General features: G+C 39.6%; 1 protein-coding gene across 1 annotated transcript; it reads left to right on the top strand.

Annotated features, from left to right (window-relative positions):
* The first annotated feature begins 455 nt into the window (after nucleotides 1-455).
* Nucleotides 456-9436, top strand: LOC145782962 (transmembrane protein 179-like). The gene is made up of 5 exons (XM_082594723.1): nucleotides 456-625; nucleotides 3225-3390; nucleotides 6456-6605; nucleotides 7594-7678; nucleotides 9006-9436. The coding sequence occupies exons 1-5, from the start codon at nucleotides 499-501 to the stop codon at nucleotides 9192-9194; spliced, it is 717 nt and encodes a 238-aa protein (XP_082450849.1). The 5' UTR covers nucleotides 456-498; the 3' UTR covers nucleotides 9195-9436.
* Nucleotides 9437-23175: the final 13739 nt, after the last annotated feature.

The following is a 23175-nucleotide window of genomic DNA, read 5'->3' as shown; positions in this document are numbered from 1 at the left end:
ATTTCAGCCCGTTAGTACATTATTCATGTGCTTCATTCAATGCAAAATATGACAAGGAAAGGGTTTTTCATTGCTCAAAGTTGTAGCACTATTTGTCTGACTCTTTTTGGGTGCCTCAGAGTCTGGGAGAGGCTATGGTTACTACCGTATATCCTATAGCTTCTGCCAAAAGAAATATATCTGGTGCTTTGTTCAGCTGACTATACTAAGTTTACTTTAAGCCACTGTTCTCATGGTGCAAAAACATTAATTTCTATGATAATTTTTGAGCGCAAAACTACTTTCTGCAGATTTTTTAGTCATCTGTTTATGAAATCCTATGGTACCGTACTGTAGGTCATGAATAAATTCTGTAGCATGCAGCTCACACTGCCATTATATGAAGTTCTGTTTAACATGCTATATCTCTTTTTCAGTTATGTTACTGTATAATAAAGCCTAGCATTAAAAAAATATTCAAGCTGTCTTTGCTTTTATTACAATATCATAACAAGAACAATGAATCCAAAACCAAAAATATTCCTTCTCATTCACACAATTGCTTTATTTTTGTCTTTATTTGTTGTTATTCCGACGAGTATCAGCATCAAAAACTTTAAAGGACATTGCTTGCTATATGCAGATGGTAAGAAGGATATTTATTTAAAGATTAAAATGTTATAAATTAGTTTTTATTTTGTGATTTGATATCTTTGAATTACAGTACATGCATATAAAACATGGCTGTACAGTTTTCACCCAAAACTTTGGATTATATTTATATATAATTACTATATCAGGCCTCGAAATTCGTTTCTGTTGACGGCAAACAAACGTGTCCGGTCTGAGCAGCTATCTCGGCGGACAAATTAAGTCTCACTTGGCGGACACACCAGTTTTAGCGTCGATCATAATCAGAGGTGGGCAGTAGTGCGCTACTTTTGTAGCGGTGCTACTTTTTTGGTAAAAGTAGCGGTAGCGGCGCTACTTTTTAGTTGGAGTAGCGGCTGTAGTAGCGGCGCTACTTTTTAGTTGGAGTAGCGGCTGTAGTAGCGGCGCTATTTTTATTCCAAAGTAGCGGGAGAGGCGCTACTTTTTTTCAGTTTCACTTCCGCTACCTGCTACTCTTTAATTTAAATTGAAAAAAATGCTTGTTTTTTTTGCAATACTGGCATGGTCAAGCAGCTATATAATCGGCTTGGTTGCAAAGTTTCGGTCTTTTCTAGCTGAAGTCAACTTCTTCGGCGAATATCTCCGTGTGATGAAGCCTATCTGCCAGGCTTTAGACATTCTCCAGGGCGAGTCCAAGGCATATTACGGAGTCTTGCTTCCAACCATCACAATTTGCGGGAAGAAGTTGACCGAGATCAGTGATCTTGTGACCTGTGAGGAGTTGAAAGTGAAAGTCCTTGAAGGGGTGAAGAAACAATTCCAAAAGTGCTTCAACAACATGAAATGCGTTATGGCATCATGTCTTCATCCCTCCTTCAAGACGTCGTGGCTACAATTTCTGCACTACGTTTCCACGGATGATGCTGACTAAAGTCCCTAATGCTGACGCACTGCGAGAAAAAGTCAAGACAGATGTAATTCGACTGTTGCGGGAGACATCAAGCCAGGTTGATACCGAGAAGAGTGACAACAACACCAGTCATGACTCCGAGGATGTATTTTTTGGAGTGTTTGCGCCATCCCGTGAAATGTCGGTGCAGAAAGAAGCAACAATTGTGGATACCTTTTTTTTGGACAAAAGCAAGTCCTTGAGCTTTTCGAATACCGAGTTAAAACATCTGTTCATTAAATACAACACCCCCATTCCTTCCAGTGCTGCGGCGGAGAGACTTTTCTCTGTTGGAAAAGATGTGCTTAAGCGAAAGTGCGGACAGGACTTAGTGACTCTCATTTTGAAATGCTCGTGTTTTTGAAAGATGCGTAACAATAAATTTCCCTTAGAATGTGTTTTCTATAACAACGTTAAAATGACAGCGTAAACGAACGATAACATTCGTTTTCAAGGTCATTTTTGCGTCACTAGAGACTTGAGTGTTTCCTAGTGTCATTTTAGACAAAAGTAGCGGAAGAAGTAGCGGTAGCGCGTGCTACTTTGGCCCGAGTAGCGGGTAGTGCGCCACTTTTGTAAATTGGTAGCGGTAGCGCGCGATACTTTGGCCCAAGTAGCGGTGGCGGGTAGCGCGCTACTTTAAAAGTAGCGGGTGCCCACCTCTGATCGTAATGCTTAATCACTTTATATTGCTAATTCTTCAGCATTTGAGAACTCTAGCTACGGTTTAGAAAGCCTTTTATAATTTCAGCAAAGTCACTCTTGAAGAGTCAAAGTGCCGTGTAGCTGCTTAATACGCCGCATAACTGACTAACTTTCACCAAACGAGGTCGTGTGGCTTCTTGCGTCACAATGCTCTGGGCACGAGTCGGATAACTTCTACACTAACGCTACTATTTTCTGCCGTGCAAAGTTTCACAGGCTTTTTTCTTTAAGTTTATTTTTGCGTGTCATGTGAGCGAAAGTGAATTTTCCCTGGGCCTTTTCTTACTGTACATAATACCAAAACTTAACAAATTTTGCTGCATCTTGCTGTAATAGCCTACTCGTATTATGATCTAATTTTGTAACCAACCTTGCCTTATCAATATTACTCGGAGACCAAAGCCAGGCATTGTGACGTAAAACTTGAACTAAGTTGTGCTGATTCGTGTAGACGTAGGCTACCACTAGTCCACTACTCCCATCGATTCTTAGCAAAGAATTCACCTTTGCTACGCTGATTCAATGTCATCAATCATTGAAAGCAACGTAAAATTGAAAGTTTTCCTGCTTGAATGGAAGCTAAGGAATACAGTATTCACATTTTCTAGATGCCCGCTAGAATGTTCGGAAAATTATATTCTCGGAACAATTGTTCGTGCTATGCAATGACGATTTGTATTGCTAATGCTAGTTCCTGTGTTATTTCTCGGCGGACAAATATGACCGATCTAGATGGTACTTCCTGCGAACATCACATGCTGTGACGGCGGACATGTCCGCCGTGAATTTCGAGGCCTGCTATATACCTTAAATTAGCCAATGACTTGTAGTCGTGACTTACAACTCTGCTCTATCAACCTCGGTGCCAGAGTTTGTGTCAGTGGTAAATATCATTTACAAGCATGCAAGCACAGTATCTACCGTATATACATTAAATTATATTATGAACTTTTGTTCTTTCAATACATCTATTTTTCAGGAAACTTTACATTGAATCAATTCAAAAACGCCAGTTCATATATTTTAAAAGATTGGGGAAGCAGTAGCAATTGTAATTTTATACTCTTTATGGGGGTTGCTGGTCTTTTTGCATCTGCTCTATCGATATGGAGAACAGGTACACTTGTTTGGAAAGAAGATGACAGGTATAATATATGTACGTTTCATCATTTCTTAAGCAAAATTTATAAAAATTACTTTGAAGAGTTTCATGAAATGACAAGTCTGGAAAAATCGGTACACGACAACTGGGCGAGACAAAGTGGGCGATACCCACTTGAGCGAGACCAGGTGGGCGACGAGACAAGTGGGCGACGGACCAGGTGGGCGACGAGTCAAGTGGGCGACGAGCCAAGTGGGCGACAGACCAAGTGGGCGACAAGCCAAGTGGGCGACGGAAGCGAAAGCTTAGCCGTTCGGAAAAAATATGAATTTTAATTTTTACTTTAAAATACAATGATTGATTTGTGGAAGGGAGGCAATGAGAGTTCTCACGCTGGGTTTCACGAAGCATTAGAAGCAACATTTTCATTATTTTTTGTGTAATAGCGCTTTGCATTGTGACATCATCTTGACACATTATTTTGCAATTTGCGGCGTCGTGACATCATCTTGACACATTATTTTGCAATTTGCGGCGTCAGGGTTTATCGTGAAGCTTAAGAGAAACCTCTCAGAAAAGAGACAAACGAATGGCCACAGAGTGGTTGAAGTCAGTTATGAACGTTCCCTAACCGTTATCAAAGCTTGTCAGTATAAAATATGACTTTTAATTTTACTTTAAAATACAATGGTTGATTTGTGGAAGGGAAGCAATGAGAGTTCTCACCCTGAGTTTCACGAAGCATTGGAAGCAACATTGTCATTATTTTTTGTAGTCTAGTAATAGCGCTTGCTGTTTGATGTTAATTTGCATTGTGACATCATCTTGACACATTATTTTGCAACACACAATCCAGTCTCTGAATATTATAAACACTTGCGGTAGGTCACTAGGTCAGCCAGTGGTGAGATCTTAACTACTAAGTAGCTGGTTTGGTAGGTACATGCATTAGACATTTGAATGTTTGTAGTGATTTTCAAGCGAAACAGAAGTTTTTGTTAGTTGTTCGAGTGTGTTATTGTTTAAAATACATGTAAAAACTTACATACGAATCATTAACTACGGAGATTAGCATAAATTTGATGCTCTAAAAATAATCCATTAAAATAAAATTTTTGACAGAATATCTAAAACTAAAGTCATATTTTTCAATTTTTAGGTCATAAACAAAATGGCCCTAGTAATGACTGTCAGTCACAATGTGTTCTGTAAACTGCTGATGCGGCTACGCAGCGTCTAGATTAGAGGATTCGGATTAAAGTTTTATTGGTACTTTCACATACAACATTGTAAATGTAAGTGGCAAGTCTCTATGAGACATTGGATTTTCCGCGCACATACGATTTATAGCGTCAAGAACACTAATTGTGCGCTGTTTTTTTTTTCGGTCATTGACCGATTTTTTAGAAAAATGTCCGAAAAAAATATAGCCAATTCGGTCAAAATGTGCAAACAAATATATAGTCAATTCGGCCAAGTGTTGCAAGGTTGAGTTTTGCTGATGAACATTGAAGAAACGTTTGTCTGTTCCAACTTTTCTCAGGTAAAACACGACAACGTTTCTCAGCGAAACTTAATGTTGTAGCGCGTCAGAAAGTGCAAATTTTGGTTTGTATCAGCTAGTTGAAAGGAAATATTTTCATCAGAAAAAATGACCGAAATAAATAAAAAAGGACCGAATTTTTACAAGTCATTTCGGACAAATGACCGAAAAGTCTCAGCGAAAAAAAATCAAACAGATTGCGCGTGCTATGTTGGTGGCTGCAGCGTTTTTATTAGCATCGATGGTGACCGGAAGTTTTTGCAACATACTCCATCGATAATGATGTTTGAAATTCTTGGTGATACCTTGGTCTGAAAGATGGACAGAAGAAGTTGTATTTGCTGGAAATAAAACACAACTCCTACTTGCTTAAGGTGAGTTTTGTCGATGTTGTTGTTACGATGGTTGTTCAAGAGCTTTTCCCGTGCCTTCCATATCCGGGAAATTTGCGCCTGTGCCAAATCAAATCTTGCTGCAACAACTCTCTGCGGCGTTTTCCTTTCTAACTCTTTGATTACAATTAGGCTACTCTTACTACCACTCTTTGACCTTTCGTTTGTCTCTTTTCTGAGGGGTTTCTCTTAAGCTTCACGATAAACCGTGACGCCGCAAATTGCAAAATAATGTGTCAAGATGATGTCACAATGCAAATTAACATCAAACAGCAAGCGCTATTACTAGACTACAAAAAATAATGAAAATTTTGCTTCCAATGCTTCGTGAAACTCAGCGTGAGAACTCTCATTGCCTCCCTTCCACAAATCAACCATTGTATTTTAAAGTAAAAATTAAAAGTCATATTTTATACTGACAAGCTTTGATTAACGGTTAGGGAACGTTCATAACTGACTTCAACCACTCTTTAGCCATTCGTTTGTCTCTTTTCTGAGGGGTTTCTCTTAAGCTTCACGATAAACCCTGACGCCGCAAATTGCAAAATAATGTGTCAAGATGATGTCACAATGCAAATTAACATCAAACAGCAAGCGCTATTAGTATTACTAGGCTACAAAAAATAATGAAAATATTGCTTCCAATGCTTCGTGAAACTCAGCGTGAGAACTCTCATTGCCTCCCTTCCACAAATCAATCATTGTATTTTAAAGTAAAAATTAAAAGTCATATTTTTTCCGAACGGCTAAACTTTCGCTTCCGTCGCCCACTTTGGCCGTCGCCCACTTGGCTCGTCGCCCACTTGGTCCGTCGCCCGCTTGGCTCGTCGCCCACTTGACTCGTCGCCCACCTGGTCCGTCGCCCACCTGGTCCGTCGCCCACTTGTCTCGTCGCCCACCTGGTCTCGCCCAAGTGGGTATCGCCCACTTTGTCTCGCCCAGTTGTCGTGTACCGGGAAAAATTGTAGCTTCACATCATTCAGTGCTCAATATAAAATGGTATATATGTTTAATAATAAAACTGAAGTCACTCTATTTTATTATATTTTAGTATTAAGTTTCAATTCTTTATAACTCCGAGACATGCATTTTAATAAATTGAACATATTATATATATACTACTAGAGCTCTGTGAAGAGATTATTTTGAAATAATTATTTTTATTCATTTCAGATCGCCTTTCAGTTCCTTTTTAATGTTGGTTGGAAGTGGCATAATCATGTTCTGTTTATTTATTTCTGCTTTAATTTCAAGTATCGGTTATGAAAAGTTTTGCGATGGTTTATTTCAGTCAGACAAGCAGTCAGTTAATCAATCTTTAACGTGAGTTTAACACCAAAACTTTCTTCAAATTAGCTAATATTTGTCAATGTAGAATCAACCTACATCTTACAATTAAATTGATAAATTAAACATGTAACTGTATTATGTACCAGTAGCAGATTTTAGTTGTAGAATCTGGTGGCTTATGCAAACTTGTTGATAAGAAAAGGATAAACAGCACACAGCAACATAGCAACGTTGGTTTTTTTTCTTACAAATGTTAGCCTAATTTAATTCTAATTTATCAGATGGCTGGTTTTATACCATGCTTTATATTGTATATAACCTAGAGCTGACACATAAGATTGTATAATCAAATATAGTTATTACTATCTGAAGCCTTTACAAATTGTTTCACCTAACGGATCATCAGAAGGTCTTATTCAAATAGAATTTTGAATATTTTTCTATTTGAATAAGACCTTCTGATGATCCGTTAGGTGAAACAATTTGTAAAGGCTTCAGATAGTAATAACTATATTTGATTTAATTTGCTCTGCTTTGCCTTTTTGCTTAGCATTGAGCACTTTTTGTAGTATTAATAGTTTTCATTGTTTTAAGATTGTATGATATGATGTATTATAATAATTTAAATCAATAGTGTTCTTTATATCCTTGTGCAATTCAACTTGTGACCCTTTTTTGACCCTTGGTTTGCTTAGAATGCTTGATTCCTATCATAGTTCCCTTTACGACACTAAGCGCTTTCAGTATCTAAAACGTGTCGAAATGTGGTAAGATCTACGCTATTTGAACAGTTTGTATAATGTATATATATATACTTTGGATACTCTTCAGGTGTAATGGAAGACCTACATGTTCATGGTTGACTTCATGAGATAGTTGTCTCAACAAGATAACTTTTATTGCATGTATACAAAAATGATTCTTCGTCTCTGTTAAAAATACAGTCAAAATACATCTGTATTGAAAATGCAAACAATGCCTAGGTTATTGAATATTGATTTTAATTAATGTATTCCACCAGATGTGACAGTGTCGACTTGTCCAGCCTGCATGACGAATTTGATGTCTACACTGGCCAGTTCTTCTCGAATTATCGTGTCATTCAGGTTAATATCATATCAGGGATTCATAGTATAGGGATCACCAACTAGGCTGGATTTCTGACAAGCGGAGTGTAAAAGTGTTGCCAGATATTTTTTAAATTTTTAGAAAAACTAATTTTTTGGCATTTTTAAAGAGTAGTGGTCGCCCAAAGCTTGTCTATTTAAAAATTAAAACTAACCTGAAGTTTAAAGTTGCACAAGATCGAGTTAAAGTAGTTTGTAGTTGTGTTACTTTGCAATAAGAATGTGAATTTATGCACAAAATTTAAATAAAACTTAGAAAGAGAGGTTAAATTTGCAAAAAAATATGATAGTTTAGTAAGCGAATAATAAATTTTCTTTGGATTAGTTTTAAAATAGTTATTCACAGACAAGTTTTGGGCGACTATTACTTTAAAAATACCAAAATAATATTTTTTCTAAAAATTAAAAAAACATCTTCCAACACTTTTACACTCCGCTTGTCAGAAATCCAGCCGAGTTGGCGATCCCAATACTATGAATCCCTGTATCATATGTATGCTTATTGGACACTTCTTTCTAGGCTCAATTACTATTGATATAAATGTTGTATGTATGTGGTTTGCTAGTGACTGGAGTCATTTCATTCGTGTTAATGTTATATTTGCTCTTTCACAGAAATAAACACAACAGTTTTCCTTGTTTTATAACAGTGTATTTTTGTAATTGGACTTGTGGGCTTTTCCATAAACAAATGTTTTGGGCTTTTCTGTGCATTTGTTCATTTAACACCAGGTTTTGTAATTAAATTTTTGCAAGATTTTTTCTAACCTCTTATATGCATACCCATCCGAATGGTCACTCATGTCAAAAAACTTATGAGGTTACTGTTCCAGTGTTCCAGGTTACTGTACAAGTTTGATACATCCTGTGTCAAACTTGCTTCTTTCAGCAAAATGTGTTGTTGCATTCATACATCACTTAATTTTTTTTGTTAGCACCTTTACCTGTGGAAAGGCGCAAGGAAAGGCAGCATGATAGTCTGAAGTTTGCCAGGACAGGATAGGGAGACTTACTGGACAAGCTCCGTGAACGCAGCAAGAGTCTTTCGACAGCCTTGATGGATGTCCCAATTACCACAACTTTAACATTTTTTTTAAATGTACTGTAGTTTAAACATTAAAGCAACTTTTCAAGTACCACAGTCTAAAATTTGACCCATTAAGTTTTCTGAACAGCCATTTTTAGGTTATATTTTTCTTCCATAAATCAATATTTTTAGAGTTTGCATTGATAAGCGATTTTAAATTTAGTATTGACGTAAGCATCTGTTCCTAATAATATCGTAATTTTTTCTTTTTTGTTTCAGTTTGGAATCTGGTGCAGTTTCTGCACTTGGCTCATCGGGTTCATATTAGCCTTTTTTAAAGTGTACTACTACCACAAGAACCACGAGCTGATGCAATCACTCGCCAACGAAAAAGGCACTTTGCTCCATCGAAATCGTCAGTACCAACCTATAGACTCAGAAGGTTTTACCTCTGCTGCTACCACTTGAGCATGAGAAACAACTTTCTTCAAGGCCACGCAATCTTACAAACGCCTTTAAAACTTGCAAGTAGCAAAGCACTAAACGTTTTTTTATTTCCTATATCTTCGTCGCATTCTCATACAACTATGTGGCTATTAGCTAATACCACAGAAGTTCATACTGTGTCAATATCCATTTCCAGTCATTAAAAAAATTGCGTGAGAATCTGTAACCAACACCTTGGACTGTCATTTCTATAAACGTCCTAAATTCGGTTTAATATTTTGTGGAATGAGATTTTCTTTGAGTGTATTTTGTGTAACCACCACACAGATTTATTTGATGATCAGCGTAGTCTGCTCTTTATATCCAACAGTTTTAGGTAAAGTGGATTCATTACAAAAGTAAGTTTCTATCGATGCATTGCAGAATGCAGATGGTATATACACACATGAAATATTTTGTTATTTAAAGTTAAGTGTTTACTTTTGACAATCATTTTATGTGGTTGGTGGGCACTGAGAAGTTGTTTGTGGCCAGCTGTGTTTCTACCTACTGGACACATATCTATCCCGATGTCCAGTGGTGGGTGCAGGAGGGCGATTGGGGCGAACACCCCTACTAAAGCACAGAAAAGTAACGTTTTTTACGGTGTATTTGCAAGGTCGGAATAATGTAGACCTACACATAATTGCTTTTTGTTGAAATTGCCCTCCTCCCTTAAGGCTATTTGCTGGATTCGCAACTGATGCTGTCTATGTGTCTAATCGTTGTCGACCATAGCCAACTAGAGCTAGTTGTTTTGTTTCGTTTGCTAGAAACAAGACATCATTGCATCGATTAGAGCAGAAACAGAAGGCCAGACCTTCTACGAGATTCCACTGCTTTCTCCGAATACACAAAAGGAATCAACTGCACACGTTTATTCAGACACGAAATGAATTCAACACACACAAAAATCAAACAGTTTTCGCTCCAACAGAGCCTTCATCAGAAAATTTAAATGTGTAATCAACGTGACAGTTGAAAAACACATTCTGCTCAAGTACAACGAAAAAGCAGTGGCTACTTCTAAATCTGTACATCAGTGTTAAGCAACATTAGAAGCAAGGATGTTTAATAGCTACAATAGGCCTGCATCACTAGCGACGAAAAAAATACATTAGAAAAACTCACCATCCGCATATGTCTTGCTTTTGTCTCAAGCTTTTTTCCTGTTGTTTTGTTTTCGTCGAAGTTATTCATATGTAGACTATTACAGTGCATTAGCAATATATATTTCAGTTGATAAGTGCTGTACTTAAAGGGAGGGGAAACCCAAATTAACTTTTTTCGAGTTTTTTGTTTCAGCGTGATGTCATTATGTACAACATGCGTTTTAGCAAAAAAAAATCCAAATTTTGTTGCCCTCGTCTCGCTAAGGCCGCTTTTGTTTGATACCCGTTTGCGAGATCTCGCGCGCATCAAGCTGTGATGCTGTTCGCTGTGACGTCACAAGGTACATATAGGTAAAGGTGAGTCCCATACTTGAATCCAAGCATTGGGGGATGAGAAGATAAGGTTCTCATTATACTAAGCCATCGGCACTAACGAGAGTAGGGTGGCCAGTTCCTTTCTCTCGGCCGCCTTTACTTCAGCAATTACGCCCACCCAATTTATTACACCCTGGGTAGAGGTGAGCGGTGTTTGTCAACAACCAGCATAAGCCGGGAGTCGAACCAGGATTGCGTGATTGGAAAGCGAGCGCCTTACCCGCTGCGCCATCCCACCTACATATAGTTGTGGCCAAAAGTTTAAGACCAGACTTGATTTATGACGATTTTTGCATTACTTCAAAACACTGCATCAGATATTGTTTCAGTTGCATCATCTTATATCTGCAGTATTTTGAAGTTATGCAAAAATCGTCATAAATCAAGTCTGGTCTTAAACTTTTGGCCACAACTATATGTACCTTGTGACATCACAGCGAACAGCATCGCAGCTTGATGTGCAACGAGACCTCGCAAACGGGTATCAAACAAAAGCGGCCTTAGCGAGACGAGGGCAACAAAATTTGGATTTTTTTATTGCTAAAACGCATGTTGTACACAATGACATCACGCTGAAACAAAAAACTCGCAAAGTTAATTTGGGTTTCCCCGCCCTTTAAGTGTCTTATTGCTACCATAACTTGTGTTATTTTCTTGATCAAAGTGTCTGATAAATTACGTTACATTTTGCGTGTCATTTGCTTGAGTTTGTATTCTACAATTTACACCATTTTCATATTTTTCTCCTCGACCTAATATTGCGTAGAAATTTATGGCGACAAGCCTTTGTGTTAAAATACGCAACTGCGCTATACATTTTTCTTAAAAAAACATCACAGGCCTGGGGATTGACCCCTCTAGGTCTCTAGTTTGTAATTGAAGCATTTCTATCGGTATGGTTTTACTAGATATGACAGAACTGCTTTTGAAGTGCTCCACTCATTCAAGTTCACTATATTTTTATATTTTGACCATCAAGGCGATTGCTAAAACTGTAACAGAGAAAGGGCCCAGAATAAGGTAGAACTGGTAAAACATCGACTTTATGGCGTGCTGGAGACCGTAATGATACCTACAAAGCAGTAGCGTAGCCAGGAATTTTGAAAGGGGGGGTTTGACGACCCAGCGGCGGGGTCTGGGGGACCTCCCCCAGAAATTTTTGAAAAATTACTTTGAATTTGGTGCATTCTGAGAGCATTTTCAACAAAAATGTGGTTGTTCCCGACAATTTTCACCTATTCAAACGTCATATAAAAACAGTTCAAGTCTACTGAATATTACGTCATGGAAGTTGCTAGAAAATGTGCCAAAATTCCACCATCGTTAATAAGACTTGTGTCAAACCTGTTTAAACCTGTTTGGACCTGTTTGGGCCTGTTTCAGTTTGAAACCTGTTTAAACATGAATACATTGGATTACATCAGCTTTAAACACCTGTTGAATGACTTCATAATTGTCTTTCATTATTGCGTCATAGTACTGCATACGTGAATTTGAGATATTGATATCTATTCTGGTCATTCGTAAAATGATTGCTTGAAAGTTGGCCGCTCATTTAACTGTTGGCTTAGTGCTTGCTAGCTGGACAAAAGTTCCGTCTTTTATCCAAGTAATTTGTATTGTAGTGACAGTTCTTAGAGGTGTAAGGCGTTGCCCCAGTCATTTCGATAGCCGTGGGCTAGTTTTACTGGAATACACTTTTGAATAGACGTTTCGAAAGTGTGTTTATTTTTCGGTCAGTGCATACAGACGAACGGATTTGGGAATTTTATGTTACAATTTTCCCACGAAGAGATTATGGTTTACCGCTGTGACCATAAAAAATAAAAGACGATTTTTGTCAGTTGGTAGGTCAAGAAGAAATTAAAGCATAAAAAATAAAAGACGTTGTTGTCAGTTGGAACTTAGAAGCACAAAGAATAATAAAGAAGATCTTGTTGGTTGGTAGGCTACTAAAGAACTTTAAGCTAAAAAGTAAAGACATATCTTCTCAGTTTGGTACTGAAGAAAAATAACTTTGACAATCATTGGCAAGAAAGAAGATTAAAAGCAATCTATCTGTGCTTGAAGATTCAAGTGGAAGAATCCAAGCAAGTTTTGTGGACTTTTGGACTTCATATAGGCTACTCGTACAGCTACGGTATCGTGCATTTAAATTCTTTTTTGTATTTTTTACTGTCTTTACAGTTAAGTTTTATAACTTAATTTTGTGTGTTTGTGTAACTTAATTTTTTAATTGTTAAATTTAGCCCTAACATTTAATATGTCTACACTCGGTGGCGACAGGGACTCGACCGCCGTAGACTCGACTGAGTTTAAGCCTGATGATGTTCTTTGCGGTCGGGCAGGCCAATTTGGGGAGGGACCCATTAACGATGAGGCTAAGTCAGTTCGAGAGGCCCGGCATCTTAGACGGGATATTTTGACTCAAATTGGGAAACTTTCTGTAGCCCTAGGTTCTTTGAGTGATAAGCAGGAACTGTTAATTTTTCGATCTAACTTATCTACTTTAGAAGAGGAATTACGGCATTTCCATGCTCTCTTGAGTAAAATTTTTAACTCTGCAATCTTAGCAGAACTTCGTGATAGGGTAGATCCCGAATTTAACTCGTTAAAAAATAACTTCGAACAAAAAGAAAGTGAGTTCTCAGATAGGTTGGATGCTGACATACATCCTGAGGATAGCGCCTCAAATGTAAGCACTAGGATGTCTGAGAGCTCGTCACGGATAGTTGCACAAATTAACCTACAGCTAAGACGAGAGGAGCTCCAGATACAAGCCGAGGCCGAAGCAAGAGCTGCTGAGGCCGCCGTGAGAGCTGAGGCCGAAGCGAGAGCTGCTGAGGCCGCCGCGAGAACTGAAGCCATACGAGTTGAGGCTGCCGCGAGAGCTCAGGCCGAAGCCAGAGCTGCTGAGTTCGCACTCAAAGACGCTCAGTTGAGGGCTGAACAACGTAAAGAGGTAGTTTTAGCTGAATATCGTTCTGAGTTGGGCTCCCGGCGTAGCTCTAGGAAGGGCTCTTCTAGGCATTCCAGAAGTGAACATCAATCGCAGTTTAATTTACCTAACCTTTTCCAGACGCCTGTTCAATCTGTAAGTGGACCAGTACAATCCACATCTTTTCAAGATGTTTCAGGAGGTCTCGGGGCCGCGGCTAAGGGTCTTCCGAAGGCTGTAGAGCCAAGGTCTGTGAATTATAACCGATCTCCTCCCCCAGAGCGTACAGGTCACGGGGCCGCCATTAGCAGTAATGCTTTGCCCCTTTTAAAGTTTTCTGCGCCGCTAGTTGCTGATCGCCCAGCTACACGTAATTTGGGTGGTTGTGAGAGGCGTATCGTGTCTCCTGATTTTAACGTGTTTGAGGATCGTGATCGGGCTGTGCATGTGACTGAGCCCACTCAGCCCCTTAAGGGATATAGCTTGTCTTCTCCCGCTAAATCGAGTTCTCAACAACAGGATTGCTTTTTTGAATACCAAAATAGTAGGACGTTCTTCGATAAGGCGGCCTTGATTGGTTACGATGGTAATAATATGCCATTTGTCTTCTTTAAAAATCGTGTTATGGCCTTGATGGCAGCTTCGCCCTTTAAGGGAACTCGTTTGACTTTGTTGCAAGCAGCTTGTGTTAGAACAGCTGCACAAACGATTGCTAATTTGGTTTCCGACACTCCTGGCTTGTCAGAGGAAGACAGGATAGAAATGTCATTAGCTCGCTTGTCTCAACGTTTTGGAGTTCGTGGAGGTCTTTTCGCAGAACCGGAAATTAGAAAGTATCGCTATGGTAGCAAATTGACTTCGACTTCTTCCAGTGATCTGAAAGAGTTTAAAGATGAATTGTCGCAGTGTCTGCTTTACGCGCAAGCTTATGGTCAGCGTGATAAATTAGAAGGACGTTTTGTTCTGGATTTGGCTAAGCGACTCCCGTTTGACGCTAAGCAGCGTTATCTTGACTTTTTAGGTGATCAGTATGGTGGCACTGATGAGCCTACCTTTCAGAGTTTGTTTGAATTTGTAGTACGGGAGGAAACGCGTAAGTCGACTGATTTTAGCATTATGCTAATGGGCGATTCTGGTGAGTCGCAGCATTTTAAAAAGTTTGGCAAAGGAAAATTGCCTTCATGTCCGGTTAGGCAGACGTCCGTAAAACCCCATGATGATGTGATGTCAGGGAGTTCGCAGTACTCGACTGCTGTTGGCGCACCGCGCGGTGGTGAAGCCAGACGTAAAAATCTACCGGCATGCATTTGTTGTTCGTCACGTGGTCAAGTTGAATATCATTTTTTGTCTAATTGTAAAGAATTTTTACGCTTGACACCTAAAGATCGGAGAGATGTCATTGTGAAAGCTGGCAAATGCTTGAATTGTTTGCGCCAGCATATGGTTAGGGATTGCGTTCATGCAAATAACTGTCGTAAGTGTGGGCCTAACAACGATAGGAAACACTATTTTCTTCTGCATGATTTTTATGTGACGTCACGTGATTCTCTGGATTCGGTTGGGAAAGATGATGCTCGTGCCAGAGTTCCTGTGCGTAATGTTAAGATTGGAAATGTTAAAGCAGCCTTTAACCGCGTTACTGCTGCTCGTGTTTTGAATCCAATCACTGGCAAATCGAAGTTGGTGTATTGTCAGCATGATCCTGGTTCGCAGTTGACGTTTGTTTCGAGTGATTTGGTGTGTGAACTTGATCTTAAACCGTACGATAAAGCGTCGTTTAAAATGGATACCCTGGCTGGTCAGAAACCTACTTGTGCTGACCTTGTCAAACTCAACATCCAGTCGTTAGAGACAGATGAACTGATTTGTGATATAACTTCGGTGGTTAACCCAGCTTGGGCTGACGATGTTAAAACTTTACCGCATAAACAGGATTTAAGTGGTTTCCGTCATTTTCATGACGTGAATATGTTTCATTTGAATGATTGTAGTACTGTAGATGTACTGATTGGCAATGACAACGCTTATTTGATGTGGACAAAAGAAGAACGTGTTGGTGAAAATCGTAGTGAACCGCATGCTTTACTCACTCCTCTCGGTTGGTTGGCTTGTGGTGGTAAGTCACCCTTAGTTGAAAGCGTTGCTAAAGTGTGCAGAGTGCAGACGTCTTCAGAGTCGGATGTCATCTCTAGCTTTCAGTGTAAAATTGAGTCTCGTGATATGGAAATAGCAGACCTGAATAAAGTCATTCAGGATTTGACTTTGCAAAATGAAAAATGTGATTTGTCTCGCAATGATAATTTGGCTAGAGAACGTGTCGAACCGAATATTGAGTTGAAAGATGGTCGATTTGAGATACCTGTTCCGTTGAAGGAAGATATTGATCTACCTAACAATTTTGTGTTGGCGTTAGATAGAGCTGCTGCTTTAAGAAAGAAAGCTTTAAAACAACCTGAACTTCGTGATTTCCTTACTGACACCATGAAAGATCTTAAATCTAATGGCTATATTGAGCGTGCTGGTGAAGCAGGAAATGTCAAGGGATTTGAATGGTATTTACCTTACTTTGTGACGTCACAATTAAAAAAGCGCATTGTTTACGATGGAAAATCTAAATTTCGAGGAACTTGTGTTAATGATGTAATGTTTTCTGGTCCTGACTTGTTAAACCCTCTGGTAGATGTCTTGGCTAGATTTCGGCTTGGTAGATTTGGTCTCATGGCTGATGTGACTAAATGCTTCTTTCAAATAATGTTACCTGAGTCGCAAAGGGATTTGTTTCGTATATTGTGGTTTGAAGATGATGACCTTGAAAATGGTAGGATGGTACCATTTCGTTTTTGTGTACACCCTTGGGGAATAAAGAGTAGCCCGTATATCGCTTGCTTGGCTATAAAGAAAATGATCGAGCAGAATCCCAGCAGTGCTGGTGAATTGACTCTCTGCAATATTGCAAAGAATATGTACATGGATGATTTTATATTTTCGGCTGATAGCTTAGAGGAAGCTCAGCAAATCACTCATGAATCAATTGCTTTGTTTGATAGTCGTGGGTTTAAACTTGTTAAGTGGAGTGCTAACAAGGAGGCTATGATTGTCTTGTCAAATTTGGATAATGAGATGCTTTCACCTTTGATTCGTGACATTGACTTTCAGATTGAAAATATGACTTTGCCATCAGCGAAGACATTGGGCTGTGTGTGGCAAACCGAGTCTGACGAGATGCGTATCGCATGTTCCTTAAAGCCCTTAGCTAAACACACGCGCAGAAGTATGCTCAGTCAGCTTGGACAAAATTTTGATCCGCTAGGCTTTGGAGCGCCATTTTTTCTAAAAGCACGCCTTATACTTCAGCAATTGGCGATAGACAAGTTTGATTGGGACACCGAGGTCCCTGATAGCTTTGTTAAAGAGTGGGAGTCGTGGCTTCGCTCTTTGGACCTGCTTAAGGATTTTTCGTTACCGAGATGGTATTTTGCAAACTCTGGTGTGTGCAGTCCGGATGATATTGTTTCATATCAATTGCATGGGTTTAGTGATGCTTCGAATCAAGCTTTCTCTTCTGTTGTTTACTTACGTAGACTGGTTAACGGAGTTCCGAGTGTGTCTTTCGTTCTGGGTAAATCTACCATTGTTGTAAAAAATCAGTTTTCTTGGCCGATAGCTAGGAAAGAGCTTGTTGCCGCTTTGAATACAGCAAGACTCGTGAAGCAGGCCTACGAGGCATTGAAGATGCCCGACTGCCTTAAGTATTTTTGGTGTGATTCTCGTACTGTGTTGCAGTGGGTTAAAAACCCTGATTTACGTTTGAATAAGTTTATTACGCGTCGAGTTGAGCATATTTTATTGTTGTCTGGAGCCCAGGATTGGCGTTTTTGCCCTACCGATATGAACCCAGCTGATGTTGGCACAAGGCCAAATCTTATTACAAAGAAAGAATTTCGAGAGTTGTGGTTAAATGGTTCTAGTCTTCTCTACCAGTGTGAGGAAATTCCATCTGTAGAAAATGCCACTTCAGTACCTGTCCATAGCCTATATCTTCGTGACGAAGAGGAGTCGCTTGACGTTGGACAGGGTGGCCTTCACAAATTGATCGAGGCCGCACCTTCTTTGTATGTTATGAAAAAGAGAATCGCTTATTTAGTCGCCTTTGTTGAATTTTTGTGCTGTAAAACGAGAAAGCGTAGCTTTGTGAAGCCAAAACTGGACGCCTCTTATCTTAACAGTGCCTTAGACTTGACTGTGAAGCTTGTTCAGAAGAGCGTGTATGGCGATGTGGTACATTTAATGACCAAGCGATCGCCGGATGCCCTTGAGGAAGTGATAAAGCGGGGTAGTGTTGGCGCTTCGCAACGTGAGAAGGAACGCTTAAAAGAATTGCGTTCACTTAAAAAGTACAGACCTTGTGTAGATGACGCTGGTGTAATCCGCATTGAAGGGCGCTTAAGTAATTCTCCCGAGATCTCTCTTGAAGCAAAGCATCCGATTGTTTTGCCTTCGAAACACCCCTTCACTAGGCTTGTTGTACTGTCGCATCATAATCGAAATGCGCACTGTGGAGTACAGCACACTTTGTTGTCTACGCGACAGAAGTTTTGGATCGCTAATGGTAATGCTTCCGTGAAGAGGTATCTTAATGATTGTGGTGTATGTGCGATTGAGAAAGCACGGCCTATAAGGCAGCTCATGTCTGATTTACCTTTGTCTCGCACAACTGCGCATAGGAAACCCTTTTTTTGATTGCGGCTTAGACTATCTTGGACCTTTAACATTTGTTGAAGGTAGAAGTCACAAAAAAGCTTGGGGACTCTTGTTCACATGTATGGCATCTCGAGCTATTCATGTTGAGCTGGTTACGTCATTGTCACTGAGTGATTTTTTACTTGCCTTTACAAGATTTACAGATTTACGTGGGCAGGTTAATGCAATCTATTCCGATAATGGAAGTACCTTTCAGGCAGCATCTAAGAAGTTACCCGAGTTGATAGAATCAGCTGAATTTCACAACGCTCTGAGACAGAGAGAGATAAACTGGGAATTTATACCTCTGTATGCTCCGGCGCAAGGTGGCGCCTGGGAGGCAATGGTAAAACAATTTAAAATGGCATTTTTTCACATTTTGGACTCTTCAGTACGTAAGCCCAGTTTTATTGAACTGCTTACGTACACCAGTAGTGCCGTTCGGATCGTGAACGAACGCCCTTTGGTACCTTTGAGCGACGACCCTAGGGATTCTACTGTCATCACCCCTGCCTCACTTTTGACCCCATACTTAGACCCATACTGTGCTGTTGGGCAACCACATGATCGTGACCAATTAAGAAGGGATTATCGGTTCAATTTGTCACTTTCTCAGCAGTTTTGGAGTAAATGGATCGATTTTTACTTGCCAGGGCTTCAGGGCCGGAAAAAATGGCTAAAAATGGCCGAGAATTTGGAGCCTGCCCAGTAAACAGTGATTGTTGGGGCAACATTGGCAAGAAGTTGGCCGCAACATTGGCAAGATGCAGACGCCAACGTTGGCAAGATGTTTTATGCACCATTTGGATGCATCTGGCCAGCGTTGGCGTCTGCATCTTGCCACCGTTGGCTTTTGCATCTTGCCAACGTTGGATTATGCATCTTGCCAACGCTGGCTACTGCATCTTGCCAACGTTGGCTTCTGCATCTTGCCAACATTGGCAAAATGTTTTATGCACCATTTGGATGCATCTGGCCAGCGTTGGCGTCTGCATCTTGCCAACGCTGGCTTCTGCATCTTGCCAACCTTGGCTTCTGCATCTAGCCAACGTCGACTTCTGCATCTAGCCAACGTTGGCTTCTGTATCTTGCCAACATTGGCAAAATGTTTTATGCACCATTTTGCTTCATCTTGCCAACGTTGGCATCTGTATCTGGCCAGCGTTGGCAAGATGGCTTGTGCACCATTTTGCTTCATCTAGCGCCTAAATTCTGGTTGACTTTTATGCACCATGACGCTGCTTCATCTGACCTATTGACTATTGTGATGCCCGCGCTTTGACCAAAGCTGGTGCATAAAACATCTGAACAGCATTGGCATTTATAATTTGCCAAACGTCTCTGTACCTAAACCTCGCTCATCACCAAAAGTTTATTGTTGAACCTAGCTAATCCTTGGGCGAAAGAACAGCAGCAACACGGATTTATAAGCAACACTACTCCCTTTGTGACAAAGCAAAGTAACAGCCGACCCAAGTAGCAAAGATTGGCGTGTAGCCAGCTCCACGCTAGCGAAGTTATTGGCGACGCGCCAGCGATAATCGCCATCTAGCCGCCACCGATCTGCTCATCGCATAGCCGGCGTAACGCTGGCGAAATTCGACAATAAAGTCGGCTGTGCGTAAGCGCCTCGATCGCGAAAGTCGCTCAAGTTAGTTAACGGCGCGCTGTCTGTACGCCAACGAATTTCGCTAAACTTACTGGCGCGTTTTTGCGGCTGCGCGCGCTGTCGCTTGGCTGACGAATGTCGCCCTGCTGAAGCCCGTTTTTTTTCGGCCACCAGCAGCAGCTGTTGTTTGCGAAATTATCAAAACAAAACACTAAAACTTCTTGAGCATTTCGTGTATTAATTGTATTTTTGTGGTTAAAGCGAGACGCAATTCAAGAATGTAAAACAACGAAAACAATGAAGATTTTTAATAGCCTACACTGTCTTACCACAGCTCCGTTTTCGTAACACAATGCTAAAAAATGTTTCAGTAATATGAATGGCGGTTTTTCTGATCATTTGTAATACAAATAGCAGAACAATTTACAAGTCCAAGCCATGGGAGAGCAAAGCTAAAGACTATAAACATGAAATTATTTGTAAAAGCCCAGCAGCTGTTAAGTGAATTTTGACAGTTTTCGCGAAACAATAATTTTTAAGCAAAAAATTCTATTAAAAAAAACTTTCTTGGTTTTCCAAACTGATTAAAATCTTTGCTTGCAAGATTTACCTTAGGCCTAGGGTAGGGGTAAGTAAAATTTACTCCCGGTTAGAAACCAATTGTGTACTACATACGACAGTGTCATAATTATATAAGCATATATGATAGGTATTGCAATACGTCAAAATCACAGCACTGGAAGAAAATACACAGCAACATCAAAAACACTACTATTGCTTGCACTGTACTCTATGATGTAATAAAGATTAATACGTAGCCAGCAGGGAAATTCAAATTAATGAGTTTTTTGTGCTACCTGGCCTTGAGGGTTGCCAGCACGGCAACCACAATTATAGGGAAGGGCCGCTTGAACGACGACCATAACGCATTTTCGTTTGCACATCTGTTGTGGCTGTCATGCTGGCAACCTTCAAAGCCAGATAGCACAAAATTCAAACCCTCATAACATACCATTGCATGAAAACAAATGTAAATCCACGTATGATACATGCAGTATACCAACAATCATAAGTGATTATTGCGTTCCGACATCCATTAGGTAAATATAAAAAAAATGGGAACAGGTTGTTTTGACGCCAAAGAGCTTTGGTTCGGGGTAATGTTAGGGATTAGGACTGGCGGCAAAACACCCCTCCGAAAACACGTTTGAATAACAACATTAAACATATTAATTAAATGATTAATAACATTAAACTCGACTTCACTACAAGAATTAATATTAGTGAATAGACGGCACAACAGTGTTTGGCAATAGCTTGTCGGGATAAGATTTTCCCAAATACAACTACTGTACGAAGGAAGCAAACCGAATAAGAGGCACAAAAATAATAATTCGCAGCAAGATGTTAAAATAGAACACTAAAAGGTCAACAAACAACCAAAAAACATATAGCGTTCATGTATCGTCCATGTATCGTCGTTTTTTTTTCATTTCTGTCACCAGCCGCCTTCAAATACCGCTTCACTGCAGATTTGTAAACTTTGTCCGTCGCCTCGGCTTGCCTTCGAATCACATCTGTAATAATACAATATGAGCTCTCTGTGAAAACAATTTCGCTCACAACAACAACTTAATTACACTACTAACTCATTATTAGGGATCGAACCGATGGCAAGTATCCTTAACCTGCATGAGGACATGAGTGGGGTTCATTACAATTAAATGTACTGTATAAACCCCCTATGACGTAGCAAGACGGGTAGTAATATAAAAAAATTGTAATTAGGGAACGTTCAAATATTACGTAACGCCTTCGACGGGGGAGGGGGGGGTTATGTAAAGCGTTACGTTAGCGTCACATCGGTGGGGGAGGGGGTTTAATATAATTCATCAGTGATAATACTCAGCACTATTGAAACATCTTTTGTGATAAGGTGCTGCTGAAACCCGTGTTTTATCTTGCAACAACAACCACGCATGTGATATTTGGAAGGCATGGCTAAATAGTAGAAACTGATATAACTTATTACAGGACGTTGTCACATTTTAACGTTTATATTACAGAAAAATATTCCATTCCTTGATAAATCTTCCAATTTGTCAATCCTCAGTTGATTTGATTTATATTTAACTTCCATTCATAAAAACAAAGAAGCCTGGCATTTTCCACCATCGTACTGTAGTATGCATGGTGTTAGCAATAGCATTGCAGCACTTATTACTGACGGTAGCTCGTAAAACTACTTAAATATAGACTACAATTATATAAATACAAACTTACCAAATTACATTTTTTTATTTTCAGATCAAGAAAGGCATTTTTTTCGTTTTTTCCACTTCAATTAAACTGAGCGGCCAGATCGTAATTCATTAAAAGTCGCATAACTCTCCACACAGTTTCTGTACATTTTCATCCAACCGTTGTTATTTTCCATTGCTGTTAAATGAACATCCACACGTTACTCAATAGTCAGTTTAGAACTGAACAAGGTAACAAGCGAAGTCTAGATCGTGAACTCAAACCAAACAACCACACGTTCTATATATTGGTTAATCGTTAGGTTATTCTTTAAAAATCATCATAAATTGGTTTAATAAACATGATTCTATTTTACAAACTAAATTATTTCTGCACACAAAATGTATGTGGAAGCATTTAGAGCAAAACAAACAAGTTTTAAAAATTGAAACTGAGCAGTAGAATAGTTAAAAGCCCAGACAGCAAAATCTGTCATTTTTACATTGGTTCAATGTCCGCAGACGTCACATCAATGTAAAAATGACGGGTTTTGCTGTCTGGGAGGTTCTAATCTTTTTTGAGTATGATTTACTGTAGTTACCACCTGCAAAGCGAAAACAAACATGTAACTAATATGACAACAGTTACTTTATAGGTGCAATAACAAATATTTTGTCAACACGTCATGTTAGAATTTAACTGATCGGTTGTTGCATGACATAAGACTGGTGTAGCCATGTCGGAATAGGATTGCATGTACCTATTCCGACATGGCCTACCACACATGTAGCTTGTGGCATAAAAGTGTATAACAAATGAGTACAGTGACTTACAATAGCTGCCAAAACATCCGCATCTTCTTCTAACTTTTCTTCCAGATCAAAAAGAGAGCGTTTGTTAGCTTGCTTAAATCTTCATGTAATTAAGGTTAAAACACAACAGACTAGG

The sequence above is a fragment of the Aplidium turbinatum genome, chromosome 1 (genome assembly GCF_918807975.1).
Source record: "Aplidium turbinatum chromosome 1, kaAplTurb1.1, whole genome shotgun sequence".
Classification (NCBI taxonomy): Eukaryota; Metazoa; Chordata; class Ascidiacea; order Aplousobranchia; family Polyclinidae; genus Aplidium; species Aplidium turbinatum.
This window is presented reverse-complemented; position numbering and strand designations above follow the sequence as displayed.